The sequence below is a fragment of the Eucalyptus grandis genome, chromosome 1, assembly GCF_016545825.1.
Source record: "Eucalyptus grandis isolate ANBG69807.140 chromosome 1, ASM1654582v1, whole genome shotgun sequence".
Taxonomy (NCBI): domain Eukaryota; kingdom Viridiplantae; phylum Streptophyta; class Magnoliopsida; order Myrtales; family Myrtaceae; genus Eucalyptus; species Eucalyptus grandis.
In genome coordinates, this window is record NC_052612.1 from 25838306 (window position 1) to 25854441 (window position 16136).

Here is a 16136-nt window from a genome sequence, read left to right on the forward strand (position 1 = left end):
ATTTCGTCATCATTATTGCATCTGTAAAAGCATTAATTCAAATTCAACAACTAAATTAGGTCCGGTCATGCAAAAGGTACAGGTTCATACAAATCATGCATGAGATCCCACAAAAATCTTTCAAAGATGCAATCTCCTCCTACGACGACAATTTGGCAGTCAAGTTCAACGTGATGTGTGATGACAGGCCTTACTTGTAAATTCTTCCATACCTGCAGGATTTAGTGTGTCTCATGAAAAGGACGTTCTAGGCAGAAAATGTCGTGTGGTCGGTTGTGAGAAGTTGTTCAACGCGTTTGGTGGAATGAAGAGTGTTTGGTATATTTGCGAGAAAATAATTTCGGCTTACCATTGAACATGAAGTATTGTTTCACCACTAAGGATAAAGAGTTGGATAGAAAAAAACAGGACGAATCACTCACTTGAGGGGATTCTCCTATATTATCAACTCAAATTTTGAATGCTTACAATCAAGAATGCGCCTCATGTTTGTAGAGGGACTAAGACATAGGAACTAGGAAAGAATATAAAAAGAAATATTAAAGGCATATTATCTAGGAAACAGTAAATACATAAATAAAAACATTACAGACATAGGAATAAGGAAGCAATTCTCCAGCTTTGACTTAGCTGAATTGCCTTATCCGGAAACTTTTAGAAATTTTATCTTGGACGCCTTCTCCTTATTGGATTTATTGGATCAATGTTATGGCCGAATTCTCTTTGCTTGTATAAGCACCAAATTGGCTTGGTTAATTGAAGGTGAACGATCTCCTTGAAATACAGTTTGGCCACGAGGGAAGCATCATCTTATTTGTGACACGGAACAAAATGAGCCATTTGAGAAAGCTGATCAACCACCACTATGATGGCCTTCTTTTTCTTTTGTTTTCTCAAAAGAGGCATAATAAAATCTTTTCATTTGATGTTGGTATGAATTGAGTCCTAAACATTTTAATTTGACTAATTTAGTCCTAAACATTTTCACATTGTACTAATTTAGTCAATCTGGCCAAGGGAAGGAATCCATGGGATAAACCACTCAAAAATACATCCCCAAACTCATTTATCAAGGAGCGCACTTTAGGATGTAGAGATTTTTCTTGCCACCTTCAGAAATTGGAGGTAACGTGCTTCATTTTGTTTGAACTTCTCCAATTCCCCAAGTATATTTTATGTCACAACCAGACAAAAACATTAGAATATCCACTTAGTTGTGTTTCTTTGCTCCTTATATTTCATAAAATCAAACAATTGATAGACCTATGTTTTCTCCCCTACGTGCTCCGTTGCCAAACCCCTCCCGCTAAAGAACGAGCAGTCAATACTCACTAAAGCTTGACGAGGTCTGTCAACTATGTTTGGCACTCCTCAAAAAAACCTTAAAGTTCTTAACTCGAGCATACATGAAAATCCCAAGTCCCCTTAGACGATGCTTTCACCAACACTACGTATAGAAGATCGCCCGACATCATTAATTGATAAGAGTGTTACCCACCCATCAGATCTGTCGATCCAAAGTCATTTCGATATACATCAAACACTCATGAAACACTTCCTCATGTCTTGCCAGGTAACACGCCTCGAAAATTTATCTACAAAAGAACGTCGGAAATTGGATAGCAGCATCATCATCCGTTGGTGCAAGAAAGCTCGTTGGTAGAATGAACAGAACTTTAGGAAATGCGGCCGTTGGAAACTTTAAGTTCGAACCTATATAGAGATAATGATGCCCAAAATAAATTTGTAACAACTCGGAGGAATGTACAACACTCGCGAAGAAAGCAACTTGCAAGTCGCGGATAACAAACACTAAGAAAGTAAACCGCAACTCCAAAAACAACAAAGTTGGTACATGGCGCAAGTACAATGGAATTAAATGTACCAGGAGTAGACACAGCAAGGGAGAGGAAACAGCAGGATATCAGAGACTATACAGGAACATCTATGTTTTCGTAGGACTCCGCTAAACTGCCTGACGGGACCGCTCATTCAACCTGTGCAGGCATCTCTTTCTTTCTTCGAAAAATCAACTGACTTAGCTTCTCCGTGACACCAGATACGATCAAAGACTTAATGCAACCTCTCCTAGGTGGAAGCCTCTTCTTCCCATTCTTGAGTTCCTCTGTTGGTCTGTTGCCTACAGGCTTAGCAAATAAGCACATATTTTCGGCAGATGGAGACTCTGGAGTGATGGTCTGAGAATCGGAGTGAGAGAAGGGCTAAATTGGGGGTGGTATATATTCCTAATCAGGGGAAGGTCAAGATCATTGACCCGCCCTTTTAGTCAAGACAAAGAAGCTACGGGACATGAGCTTTCCTGCTCGTTATTGCTCATTTGCTGGCAAAATATAGACAGTAGTTGGGACCATTAGATTCACTCGTCCTTGCATGTGATGACAAACTTTTGATAACTTAAGTCTGAACATGAAGGCAGAAAACATTGGCTGTTCATTTTGAGGGAAACACAAAATCCAATCGGGCGATCTTGTTTTCCTCTTGAAAGGGAAAGCAGAAGAAAATCAAGACTTCTAAATGAGGACTTTTCATGTTACACGAGAACAACACAATACAGAAATAACATGATGTGTACGTAAAACTGCCAGAAGATACATGCTCGTCATTGATGGTCTGGGTAGTAAAGGTTCAGAAACGAAGACAACGTTTAATGTTTGTCCTCACTATTGCACCTGTTGTGAACGTATTAGTTCAACATCAACAACAAAATTGGGTCAAGTCGTGCAAAAGATACCGAATCATACAAATCATGCATGAGATCCCCCAGAAAATCTTTCAAAGATACACCCTGTTACCGGATCATTCAAGTCATGCATGATCTTCCAAAGACACAACCTTCGGATTCCCTTCTCCTATGACAAAAACCAGCAGTTGAATTCAAAGCAATGTGACAAACCAGGCCCCGCTTGCAAATTCTTCTGTACCTCCGGGATTCAGTTTATCTCATGAAAAGGACCCTGTAGGTGGAAATGAGATGAGCATTCACACTACTGTGTCTTGAACAAAGAAGATGAACTTCTAGAAGACCCAGTAGTAAAGTTATTGACGACCTTTGGGATCCTTTTGCCACTATGAGCTAAATCACCAATTAAAACTCACATCAGAGCATTTATATTTTTTATCCATCACCAGTTAGAGCTCAGATTTAGAGAGATGTATGTGCTAATTACAAATTTACCCAGTTCCTCTAATGAAGATCAAACTCAAAGGTTTAGCCTATCGGAAGCCTGTTGGAATTGTCCATCTGTTTTGCTCGTGGATTCAGATCACCCAGTTAGAGTCTACCTGAAGTGCTCAACCGCCAGTACAAAAACCCAAGACAACCATCTTCTTTCTGTCAATGGCCATGGAGAAGAATGGTAGATGGAAAAACTCACTATTATATATGGGATATCAAGTTAAATTGAAACCACCAACATCAATAGGCCTATCTATGACAGAGAATCTTAATAGTATCCCCACTCCATAAGAGTAAGCCACGTTCCAACAAACCGCTTATCCAGGTCAGGTAATACATCTGACTTGTATATAAGATCTCGCTCTGAAAACAAGCAGATATATGCATGCATTCTCTAGTCGTTGCAATAAGAAAAAATTAGTTTTACTTCATCAAGTATATGTATGTAATTCCCTTTCTTGATAATCTCCAGAGCAGAGGACCCACTAAAACAGAGAAATGCCAACTGCATAAAGTTGCAATTGATACAGATCAAACTTCTCCTGCATCAACTACTCCCAAAACACAGAGAAAGAAACCTTGCCTTTACCAATAAACCATGACACAGACAGAACCTCCTACACCAAGAGTATAAAGGTACAAAAGATGAATAAGCTAGAAGTCAAGCCATCCTCTTGGCATTGACCACCATCAAATTTGTCCGCCCTGTTCGACAGCTCTCCATCCACACAGGCACCATAGAAACCAGACAGAACCCCTCCACTCCTCCCTCAAGGTATGTTTTAAGGAAATATATATTGATCAACAGAAAATGCTTCTGGACATGCCAAGACATGTTACAAAATCATGATCATTTCTATGTGTATGTGCAGTAGTACATGCGTCTTTGTTTACTTTTGTTCAAATACGGGTTACCATATAGCATCCTTTCGATCAAAAGATCTCACCTCACCACAAGAACTGCAATCGCAGCTCATGAATATACTGGTGCAAGTTTTACAGTTCGCGTCGCGATTTACTGCATGATAATAGCTCTATCTATAAACAGGGGAAACAAAAGGTAGTATTTATTCATTACTTACAGCCAAGTTTACAGAATGAGCCTCTATAAGGAAGTTATAAGAAGTCACTTAATGGGTGCAAGAATAGTATAGACCAGAAGAAATGTGACAATTAAAATAGCTACCACCAGTGTAAACCTAGGACTGGTCCACAACATGAGGTTCGATCTCTCTGTTCTCTTAATGGGATCAACTTCCTCTGAGAGGGGGTAATCCGACCGTCTTGGATTCCAACTCACATATTTATTTGGCGAGAACCCGGAAAATAAATTTTTCTTCCCCTGTTTTCTGAAGCTCGACCATGCTTTATCCCAGTCTGTTGAGAACTTATCACCTAAAATAGTGGAAGTATTACATTAAGAGGAATCCAGGAACCGTTTCTCAATGAATGACCTAAGACGAGATGATGTTTATGCAGCCAAACATTAAATTAGACATGATTCGAACAAATGAAAGTGAACATGAGCATGAATGGTCATAGGCTGGCTCAATCACTTGAAATGGGATCATTGTTACCAGAACATAGGGCAGTAAAACTGTAAGATGAGATCATCTCCGACAGATTTGTTGCCAATAAAATCACGAATTACTATTCCTAGAAAAGGGCTGTACAAGTATAAGTTCATTTCCAGTTCTGCAATGAACAAATTACAGAATACAAAGGGTTTCTCTTCGAAGCATTTGTTTATTTTTCAAGACAGTACCGGCACATAAACTCAAAAAATTAGTCCGGATAATGAAATTGAAGATTGTGGCAAACTTTAATAAGTGCTTCAGAACGTCCCGCTCCTTTAAAACAAAATTTGGCTACCAAAATAATGACGACAACGAGCCCCAAACAGGATTAAAGCAAATAAAACTCATCTTCATTACGTGAAACGCGAGATGATTTCAAAATTTCTTGCACTTCCTGTACCACCCTTTTCTGTCTTTGGTGATTCCATCATGTCGAGCTCGATGACCTCACTCCTCTCCACAATTCCACAACATATGCTTCACTTCACCAACTTGTTCCTACTCTTTCTCCGGCTACGACATTTACTGCCTACAACATCGTTCTCACGGGGAGATGCAATTCCATCATGTCGAGCTCGAGGACCTCACTCCTCTCCACAATTCCAAAACATACGCTTCACTTCACTAACTTGTTCCTACTCTTTCTCCGGCTACGACATTTACTGCCTACAACATCGTTCTCACGGGGAAATGCAAGACCCGGAAACCAGTGAAGCGCACATCATCGTCAAGACAGCGTCCACACAAGAAAAACAGGGCAAGAAAATCGACACGCCCTTGTCTAGATTTCTCGTCAAAGCAAAGTCCATTCCATAAAGACAACTACGCAGAAAATCATCAAACAAAAAACAAGAAAAAGAAAAAAAAGAAAGAAAGAAAGATGGGACCTCAGAAGTCTCTGCGCACGTCGAGCGAGTGCAAGACGGACAGAATGCGAACCTTTCTTGCCGCGGTCGTCGTCGCCGCCGTCTCGCTGCGGTTCCCTTCGAGAGCACGAGGGCCTCAATGGCGAGAAGGATGAGGGAGATGACGAGGACGACGACCGCTTTCGCGACCAGAAGGATTGGGATACGGAGGTCCCGACTCGAGAAAGAATATCCATTTGCATCTGCAGATTCAGCTGCAGCCACTAAAATTTCTTTTCGCTTCCGGCAAGTTGGGCTTGGGATTATGGATGGATAGATGGAAGTCGGGAGGAGATCGAGAGGCCAGGCGAGTGCCCAAACCTTGCACGTCACCAACTTGACACGTGTCAAGTTTTTGGAGGGCTCTTCTTTTGACTAACAAACAAAAAAACAAGGGATATATTCGGTATAAGTTCTAAAACTTATCAAAGAAGTGCAATTAAGTCATAAAATTTACAAAAAGTACAATCAAGTTTTAAAACTTGTCAAATTAGTTCAATTAAATCCTAAAGTTAACACCGTCAAGAAAGTTAACGGAAATTGCTGACGTGGCGCTAATGTCACATTTTAAATGAATTTTTATTTTTTACATGGCTTTTTTAAATTATTTTTTATTTAAAATCTTTACAAATTAGATTAAAAACTAAAAAGGAAAAGCTAAATTTAGTACTCAATTGAACCAACTTGACAAATTCTAGGATTTGAATGCATTTTTGTAAGTTTTAGACTCAATCGCACTTCATTGACAAGTTTTAGGACTTCTGCTGAACATATCCCAAAAAACAAAAGAAAATATTAAACATGTTAAAAAATTGGGTTTTGTTAATATGATAGTCTTTGGCTACGATGAAAATAACATTTTATTATAAATCATAATTTTTTTTTTAAAAATGGATCCCATAATAATTTATGATTATCTATTATTTAATTTTTTATAATCCAAAATAGGTTATTATTTTCATAATAAATCAAATATCATCACTCAATCATTCCTCTAGAAAATTATCACCGGTTTTTTCAAGATTATCAATATCATGAGACTATTGTTATATAAAGACAAGGGTTCTAATAATGAACATCTATCTAGCCCTAAACTAGTAGTGACTTTTAGACACGTGAGTAGATTTGAGATCAAAGTGAAAGTTGAAAAAAATTTAAACAAAAAAATTTGGGACTACTTTGAGATTGGACTTGAAATTTGGGATTTTTTTAATTAGGCCTTTGAAAATTTGACCTACTTTATAAAAAAAATTAAAATTTTTGTAAGCTTTAAATTCAAAAGCATTGAGACATTAAAAAATAAATTATGATTATCTTGATTGAAAAAAAGCTCCTAATTTTTTAATCCAATAACTCAAGAAGACTCATGATCATTTGATGAGATTGAATTATTTTTCATCTCATTGCTATTGGCCTAATATCCTAAGAAACTTTGAACAAGTCCTAATTCTACCACAAACTTTTTTTCTCTAGTAAAATCCTTAACCTTAAGTACAGTCTCAATTCTAACGCCACCAACGTCTACTTGAGTCCCAAATTTGTTCCGCTAACGCTTCATTCAAAATTTCTCTTGACAACCGAGAAATAGAAAACACCTGAGCAAGTTGTTTGAACATCCTAAGTTGAGTATCTCAAGCACGAGCTTTCTAACCGTGAGAGATGGAACATTCCTGAGTATGGGAGATTGAAAACTGAGCACAAAATCAAAGTTCCTCTAGCATGATGGAAGGAAAACTCTTTTAAGACTAAGAGCAATTGTGAAAAGTCGATCCTAATTGCTCTAGTTTTTACTCAAATTTGAGATTTTATTGAACTTTTTGGGTTGACTTGGAAATTACCTCTAAAAACACATTCTTTGATATGAAATTTGAAAATAAAATTAGAGCAATGACATGGAGATGCTATATCACCAAGGGCAATTTTAGATAAAGTGTCAATGGAAATAGATATGAAACTCAAGTAAATTTTTTTGGCTATTTATGTGATGATAAAAAATTTAGGATAAAATTGAGATTGGACCAAAAGTTGAGGATTTTTTATGAGAGGAGAAACAGTTTAGAATAGAATTGAGATTTGAGCTAAAGTTGAGAGTCTTTTAAGGGTATTAAACCCATTTCTATACACCATTTGTACGGCAATTTCCTTTTTCAAAATTCTTTGTTGAAGAGTATCGGTGCCATAATCAATCTTATTCGATTATCCCTTCACAGTGCACATTGTTACCCTTAGGTTGGTAGGTCCGCATTATAAATTCTTTCGATCTGTTTGATTATGATTTTATGTGGTGTGCAATTTTTTCGTTTGTATTTTTATGAAAATATATGAAAATATTATATATTCTTCTCATAAAAAGGTGCTCTTAAAAAAAACAAACAAACAAGCATGCATGCATGGAAGGGGCGCTTGTTTCACGTGCACGATGACTCCCATAACATAAGCACTTTTACATTAAGTTTTCTAAAGAAGTAACAACTTGAACAAATAAAGTTGCTCAAAAAGAAAAACGAAAACATGTTATTGAATAATTAGTGAAATTATGGGAGTTGATGATTTCTTCATCCTCTTCCTAAAGCAAGCACAATCAAAAGACGCCATGTTTATTAGACCCCGCAATCCATGGGTTGAGTCGGGCTTTGAATGCGGTCTTAGGTCAATACGGTCAGAGTCATAAATCAAAAAGGGGCGAAAGCCTGATAAATCATACTAGACTGAATTCAAACTAAAAACACATGTAATTTCAATGTATAGCTCTTGCCTTCACTATATAAAGATTTTTTAAGCAATGAATATTCTTCAACAAACCACTAATTAGAAAATTTATGCATCGATTTCGATAATTGAAAGATAACATTAAGATTAGACAAAAAAAGAGAGAACATTATGATAAGTTTGTTAATCTTGTTAAAACTTAAATGCTATCATCAAAATTAATCATTGTACGCGATTATTATGCTTTTTCATCAATAAGCAGAAGATCATCACCAAATTGACCAAATAATCGAGAAATATTAATTATAATTTGACACATTAATCCAACGTTAGTCTCCAAAGGAAAAAGAAAATGTTATTTCCGTGTGAAATCAATAGAATCATCAACAAAACAAAGGAAAGGAAATTGAAAATAAACTGAAAGACCACCTATATTTAACCTCATTATTAAATTTATTGAGTTTTTTTCCTTTAGTTTTAATAATACATTGATGGTGAATTTATAGAACCATCTACAATAGGTCTGTCAGTGCATCAGATTTTGACATTGGACAGGACAAGTTCTAAAAATTGTCAGGTTTGTACACCTAACTTCTAATTTTTCCCCATTTAAGATACACTTTTTGTCCTTTATCCTGTTTGCTAATTGCATTATTATATCAATTTTCTGATTTTTAAAATATATATTACACGAACTACATCTCATTGAAATATTGCTCATATGTTGGCCGACAAGCCTTAAAAATTTTATGTGATTTTTGTTTTTTCAAGAGAAAAACAAGCAAAAAGCTAAAACAATAATTTACTTCACTTATTAAGAGGTAATGTTAAGTCAAGCCGAGTGAAGTCGGATGATTAGGTAACTTTCAATATTTCAATTACGACACCAATAAAAAGAAAAAAATGATTATTCACCTTTCACTGGTCAAGTCGGTTTTTTTTGCAGAGTTGAAAAGGCCACCCTCTTCCCTATATTTTCAAGTCATTTTAGCGGGTCTACAAATCTCTATTGATTTGTTTGTTTGGACTTTTTAAGATAGTGAAAAGTCTCTATGAAATTCAAACTATTACACAAATATGTCAAAATCATAAGAGAATCTAAATGCCACTTTAATTAAAATGATTTTGAGAGACTTACATTAAACTGATTCAAAGCACACACAAAATTTGAACATGATGAAAAAAAATTAAAAATTGAAAGTGACTCCAAATTATGAGAAAGGAAAAGAAGAAGAAGAAAACAAAAATTGTCATCACGTCAGTTTGTTTTTTTCTTATTTTTCCATAAAAGAGGTCGTCGTGTTAATTTTTTTTTTCGGGTCGGTACGTCTTGTTAATTGACTAGAGCCTACAAAGTACAAACGCGGAGAGAGCGCGCGCGCGGGGGTTGGGGTCCTTCCGATCCTATGCCCCCAATCACAGTCAAGCCAGATGGATCCCCTCCGTCGAATCCAGCGAGAGTCAAATGAGACAACGGCCGCTTACGTTGCAGGCGCAGGGAGTGGCAGTGGACCCGATCCGCACGTGAACCCGCCTCGCGGTATTGCTCTTCCATGGCGCGAAACGCCAAAGCCCCCTCTCCCCTAACTGGAAAATAAATAAATAAATAAATAAAGTAATGCAACAAAAAATCCCAAATTAATAAATATATAACAAATTTACTTAAATCAAAACTTATCCCGTAATAAATTTATCTAAAACTGACATAATAAATTGATAATAAAAAAATCATAAACCTTACATTTGTGATAAATATATCATTCATTAAATTATCTAATACCACAAAAAATCACAAAAATTATATAACTATAACAAACAAAGAATAAAATCTTAAATTCTTTACCAAAAAAAAAAAAAAGAATAAAATTTTAAATTGGTATCTTAGTTAACTATCACGTGTCATTAAATTTAGTAATTTGACAAGTAAAATTTAATGGAAATCATCATAAATATACTAATTGGGATAAATTTATAAAAGGTGTATCAGTTTGGGGTTTTTGGTAGTCAAAAAATTAATTTTGAATAAATTTTTCACGGGTATATCAATTTGGAGTTTTTATGGTATTAACCTAAATTAAATTAATATCACGAAAAATTTATAAATTAATATAAGAGTAAAACCTCAAAAATTTGATAATTTTATATAATTTTATCCAATAACTTAAAGGTGAAATTTCACGAGAATTAATAAAAGATATTATAAAAAAAAATTAATTGAGAACGAACTTATTATAAAAATATTACTTTAGAGTTTTTCATCGTACCGGTCCAACATATCAAAATCGGCGTGACGAAACAGCCCAGTGGGACGGAAGGAACGCGTGGCCTGGGATCACCCACAGCGACCTCCCCCGGGCCCCATCCCTCCTCCATCGCTAGGTCCCCATTTGTTTCCCCCACAAAAACCTTCATCTCTCAATTCCTCCTCGTTAACTCCTCACCACCACCACCACCAGTACCAGCACCACCAGTACCACCACCTCCCTCTCTCTCTCTCTCCTTTTCCCTCTGTTCGTGTTCGGTGCGATTGCGAAGCGGAAAGCGAATGCTCCTCTCCGGATTGCCATGAACTCCAACGCTTCCTCCAACCCCCAGTCGATGGCCACCTCCACGACGTCGGCGACCACGCCGGCGGCGGGCGGCGACGGCGGCAAGAAGGTCAGGAAGCCCTACACGATCACCAAGTCCAGGGAGAGCTGGACCGAGGAGGAGCACGACAAGTTCCTCGAGGCCCTCCAGCTGTACGTTTCCTCTCGCCTCCTCTGTTATAGCCCTTCCTGCCTCGCTGCCTAGCTGGTTACTGTCCCCTCGATGGAGGCAGAGTGTCGTGAGAATCATTATTTACCTCGACTCTTTCCAGTATGTTGGTTATGCTGTTTCGTCGGTCGGTTTCGAGCGTACGTGTGGTTCTGTTTTGATTTGGTACTCGCTTTAGTGTTTTGATCGGTTGGTTTCGCGTATTCGATTCGACTAAATGTGGACGGGATCGTATCTTGTAAATTTTGCACGAGGACCGGTAGTTTGTTTCGCATAGGTTTTGATTGGGAATTAATCGTAGTATTTTACTTCAAATTGTATCGAACGTGTTGCGGATTCCTGGACTGAGTTGTTTCGTGTCTGTTTGGTTGTCCAGGTTTGACCGCGATTGGAAGAAAATTGAGGATTTTGTGGGCTCAAAGACTGTCATTCAGGTCTGGAGACATGAGTCACGCTTCATTCATCGTATATCCTTGCAAGTCGTGTTCTAGTTGCCAGCTGATACATGATTCGTCTTATAGATCCGAAGCCATGCCCAGAAATACTTCTTGAAAGTCCAAAAGAATGGGGCAGTTGCACATGTTCCACCTCCTCGTCCTAAACGCAAAGCTGCTCATCCCTACCCTCAAAAGGCATCGAAAAATGGTGTGTTTCTCATGAGTAACATGTAAATTATCCAAAATACTTCACTCTGTGTCTGCCTTTTGACCTGATACACTCTGCTATTTTAGTTTTAGTGCCGCTGCAAGCATCCATGGCCCAGCCTTCTTCAACAAATCCTGCTTTTACAATTACACCAGGAAATGTTTCATGGGATGATGCATCCGTGCTCATAAACAATGCATCCAGCAATAATATATTAAGCCAGGATGAGTTTAGCAATTTCCAAGGTGCTGGAGGCATGCAACACTTTTTTGAGTATTTCTTTCAAATGCCATTTATATACTAGCTTTGTCGAAGGGATCTTTCCAGAACTTATTATGGAATAAAACATTACCGATTCAGCTGATATTGGATCAAAGGGCTCATCAAGGGTTAGTTGCAGCACTGCTGCTGGTGTCCGAAGTTCGAGTAGAACGCCATCTAGCTCGGAGATATCTAAACAACAGAGACAAACACCCGTAATGCATGGTAACCCTTCGAACCACTGTCATATGTACTTTAGTCGGTATTCCCAGACTATGCACATGTCATATCTCTTCTATTTTGCACATTATATAGGGATACCTGATTTTTCTGAAGTATATGGCTTCATTGGGAGTGTCTTTGATCCAAATGCCAAAGGCCATGTGCAAAAGCTAAAGGAAATGGACCCTATCAATTTTGAAACTGTAAGTCAGTTGTATTTTATCTTAGCTAATGACTCTTCATTAAACTGCATCGGTGAAAGAACATGCACATTTGATAGACAACCTAGTGGAGGTCATACTGTAAGTGGAAGAATATAACTTTTTTTTCTGGAGGCAGTTCAGATGATGGCATTTTTCAAAGAAAAATGTGGCCTTTGATGCTTTCTTCCTCTTATAAAATTCAACCCTTGTGCATTTGGGATACATTAGGGTATGCTCAGGGGTGTGCTTGTGCATTGTTGCTCGGGTTTGGATGAGTGGTTTTATTGAATTGCATGTGAGGAATGTGATTACTTGGTCTACATCTTTTGGGTTGTCTTATGTGGATGGCGATAAAGACTGCTGACGTTTGATATTGTGGATATGGATGTGCCATGGATGGTTTGATCTCATGCTCTTGAGTCTTCTTGTTTTATGATCTGAAGTAAATGCCTTTTTGCCTTTTGGATAGGTAATAGAGTGGTTAGTTACCTATGACTATGACTTGATGATGACCTGGGTCGTAAGGTGTCGCCTGACAAAAGTCACCACCTATGCTAACAGCCAACCATTGATTAGTCAGTAGTAGCCATCTAGCTTTTTCTTGCCTTGTATAAGCTTGGATATATCATTTTAAGAATCACTATCCACCTGGTGATCTTATATGCCCTTGAGACTTCTCTACTTTCCAAAGTTTTTGCGAACTTGATGAAGCATCTACTGCAGCCTGGAATTCCATCACCATCTGATTGATAAATTAGTCATGACATAAGGGATAAGTAAACCTTGCTTCACGAATTTTTCTTCTGTATCACTTTATCTTGGGAAGTTCATTTTGGCTTTGTTGTACTTACCAAAAATATATGTACTTGCTCCAAGCCCTTGTAATTGGTGGATATTTTACCAGAACTTGATCATGCCTAAAGCGTGTGACTATAATTGCCGAAATGAATTGTCTAAATAGGTTGTTTGGTGCGAATTTTGCTATTAAACTATGAATTTCTGCAATTGGGATTGCAAAGCAGTGGCTCTTAGCTGAAGCTTCAAGGTTTAATGACAGTTGCTAGTTATTATGTCGATAAGCATGTATCGGGGTGACTCAACTTTGGCAAAGAAAGAACCTGCAGTAGGAACTTGGGGCAAACTTATCAGAGAGGATAGGGGTTAGAGTAAGACAGAATAAGCTTCATAAGGAGAAGTGAATCTCCCCCTGTAGATGATTTATGGGGCTTCCTTGATTGTTGCATTAAATGTTTAAAAGCCCATTTTCTGGTCAACTTCTACTTTTTGTTCTCTTGGAGCAATCCAACATCCATCAGGTTATATTTGTGATTGTAACCTCATCATCATTGTGGGGACTTCAGTTCAACATAAATGCTGCAAATGCTGATTTGTCTGGATAGTTAATCACTTTGACATACAATTAATCTATATCCATGACATTTGCATGTTCAAGAGATTGTTGTGCTATGAAGAGAAACTCTGATATATATGTGGATGTGTGACCCTGGATTGGCTGTTCAGCTGATTATGACCTTCACTTTTATACATATTAATATTAATACATTGGGTTGTTTTGCAGGTTCTATTGTTGATGAGGAACCTCACCTTTAATTTGTCAAGTCCAGATTTTGTACCAGTGGTGAGTACTGAACTCCTATGAGATAAATTGAGATCTTAAACCTGCATGGTAACAAAAGTGGAAATTTAAGAATCTCATTTTTGTTGCGTAATAATGTAGCAGTAGCTTGTCAGTAGATGCATGTCACTGCTAGTCTGTTTAATCATAAGTCTGCAAGTGCAATAATATCTTTGCACTGGCTGTTCATGAATAAGATCCAAATGAACTGGTGATCTACAGTCTACTGCTTCTCTTACAAATTAATTTGTTTACAGCAACACCACCACCATAAACTAAGCCTTGTCACACTTAGTGGACTATGTGAATCCTTCTATTATCAAGTCACCTCTAAGCTCTAGATGATTTGATTTGTTTACTTCAAATCAAATTTTGCAAGTGCTGTTTGTGCCATCCACTTGACAAAGTGAAACAATTGATTGTTGGAAATGATAACACATAGTAGTCCCCTTCTATGTTTTGTATCTCCATGTGTTGGAATTGTGATTCACTTTCCCATTAACATGTTCAGAATCCTGACGCCACCGTGTTATTAAATTATGCCTGAAGAAATAGACTAATTTCTCTAATTGATTTTGTCAGAGGAAGGTGCTGTCATCCTATGATGTGAATACCAAAACTGTAGGTGCTCCATTAGAAAATGTTGTACAGAGCGATCTGACATGTTGAATTGCTTGGTAAGGTCAACTTGGTCATTGGCGTGCTTCTTCCTCATTGAATTAATTTCCTATTTCATACTGTTTCTTCCTTTCCATTTTTGCTCACTTGAAATTTGACTGTTCTTTTGTAGGCCCATTGGTTCTGAAGCAGCACCCTTTGATGTCAAAGCCCCACCTGCATAGTTGCAGCATCAACCTGGAGGTGCAGGGGGTCGCCAGACTGCCAGTGGCTATTCAGGTGCAAACGGATCTTATATGCTGCTTGCTTCTATATAACATGTGATCCGGGAAGTGTGTATATGTAGCAAGACTCTGCTTTTTGGTAGCAGTTATGTATCTACTTAGAAATGTCCAATGTTACTCTTGACATGCAAAATAGATTGTCTGTCTTTAATAAAACCTTATGCTTCACCCTTCCTGTGTGTTGATCTATACAGAGAATGTGGAGGTTGAAGTACGTTTGTTTGTTCTTTTGGGACTTGAACACTAACCTGCCCTTGTACTGTCTCACTAATAATTGGAGGAATTTGAGTTGCTGTGTATCTTCTATCATAGGTAGGATTTTCAAGTGCTACTGTGCTCAGGTTGTAAAATTTCCATCTAGATCAGCTAATGGCAGATTTGATTATGCAAACTGGAAGATGATAGGATTCATTGCAAATTTTGTATGCAAATTGTAATCCCGACAGATAATTAGGCAGGCTGAACACTTCCTGGTACAAGTCTTCGATTAGAGCATCAATCAAGCGATGGGCATCTGACGTGGCAAGGGATGAAAAATGCAGCATCCTTCAACTAGCTGGCAATTCAGGTAAGCAAACAAGCCCAAGGCTGGTTGATTTAGATTAAAATGTCTACCCCAATAAAAGGAAGAGCAGTTCTTATTCTCTTCATGTTGGCGAATAATTTCGTAAAGGAAGAAAATTACTATCTGTTTTGGTTGTTGGGGTTGACAACACAAACAATTGGACACAAAAATTCAAGCCAGCTTGTAAAGAATGTGACCTGTGATAATTTGGCCTTAGGCCATACTTGGTTGTGCTTATTATTTCGCTGACATGGATACTGCAGCAGAAGAGAAATACTAAATATACCCAAACTAGTTTACAAAATTGATTTACCGAGTGCGGAACACTGTTAAAGGGCATTTAAACAAATGAGTCATATTTAACACTAAATTACAGGCTGCCACATCGCATTTTTAGTAAATCAATTTTGTAGATCAATCTTCGTAAACTTCATTGGTTCTCACAGAGAAATAGAATGGCGAGACTTATTAGCAGGACAGGGAGATTGCTTAGAATGGGACAACCGTTGTGGTGGGGAGGTGAAAGAGGTAAGAATGGGACGATTGAAGATTTCATTT

At 37.7% G+C, this 16136-nt stretch overlaps 2 protein-coding genes across 7 annotated transcripts; one reads left to right on the forward strand and one right to left on the reverse strand.

Moving 5' to 3' along the window:
• Positions 1–4090: 4090 nt before the first annotated feature.
• On the reverse strand, positions 4091–5941 carry LOC104435897. Its single transcript, XM_010048599.3, has 2 exons — positions 5713–5941; positions 4091–4591 (listed from the first exon to the last, which is right to left on the reverse strand). Exons 1-2 carry the CDS (start codon positions 5879–5881, stop codon positions 4323–4325), a joined length of 438 nt encoding a protein of 145 aa, XP_010046901.1. The 5' UTR covers positions 5882–5941; the 3' UTR covers positions 4091–4322.
• A 4872-nt stretch (positions 5942–10813) lies between these two features.
• Positions 10814–15784, forward strand: LOC104435889 (protein REVEILLE 8). Of its 6 annotated transcripts, XR_005552176.1 has the most exons (11): positions 10814–11128; positions 11521–11578; positions 11666–11789; positions 11876–12034; positions 12150–12275; positions 12366–12475; positions 14055–14114; positions 14694–14788; positions 14902–15008; positions 15208–15325; positions 15460–15784. XR_005552176.1 is itself a non-coding variant. In XM_010048589.3 (9 exons), exons 1-8 carry the CDS (start codon positions 10953–10955, stop codon positions 14778–14780), a joined length of 900 nt encoding a protein of 299 aa, XP_010046891.1. In that variant the 5' UTR covers positions 10814–10952; the 3' UTR covers positions 14781–14788; positions 14902–15319. The 6 variants fall into 6 exon arrangements, 1 of the variants encoding a protein (XP_010046891.1); XR_001987031.2 differs by lacking the exon at positions 15208–15325; XR_001987030.2 differs by lacking the exon at positions 15208–15325 and having other exon boundaries at positions 15468–15784.
• Positions 15785–16136: the final 352 nt, after the last annotated feature.

Excerpts from the sequence above, each read along its gene's own strand:
- LOC104435889 (XM_010048589.3), top strand. The coding sequence starts at position 10,953 with ATGAACTCCAACGCTTCCTCCAACCCCCAGTCGATGGCCACCTCCACG. Across the intron at positions 11,790-11,875 it reads TCAAAAGGCATCGAAAAATG|TTTTAGTGCCGCTGCAAGCA; the intron begins GTGTGTTTCTCA and ends CTGCTATTTTAG. Across the intron at positions 12,276-12,365 it reads ACAAACACCCGTAATGCATG|GGATACCTGATTTTTCTGAA; the intron begins GTAACCCTTCGA and ends CACATTATATAG.
- LOC104435897 (XM_010048599.3), bottom strand. The coding sequence starts at position 5,881 with ATGCAAATGGATATTCTTTCTCGAGTCGGGACCTCCGTATCCCAATCC. Across the intron at positions 4,592-5,712 it reads CGACGACCGCGGCAAGAAAG|GTGATAAGTTCTCAACAGAC; the intron begins GTTCGCATTCTG and ends CCACTATTTTAG.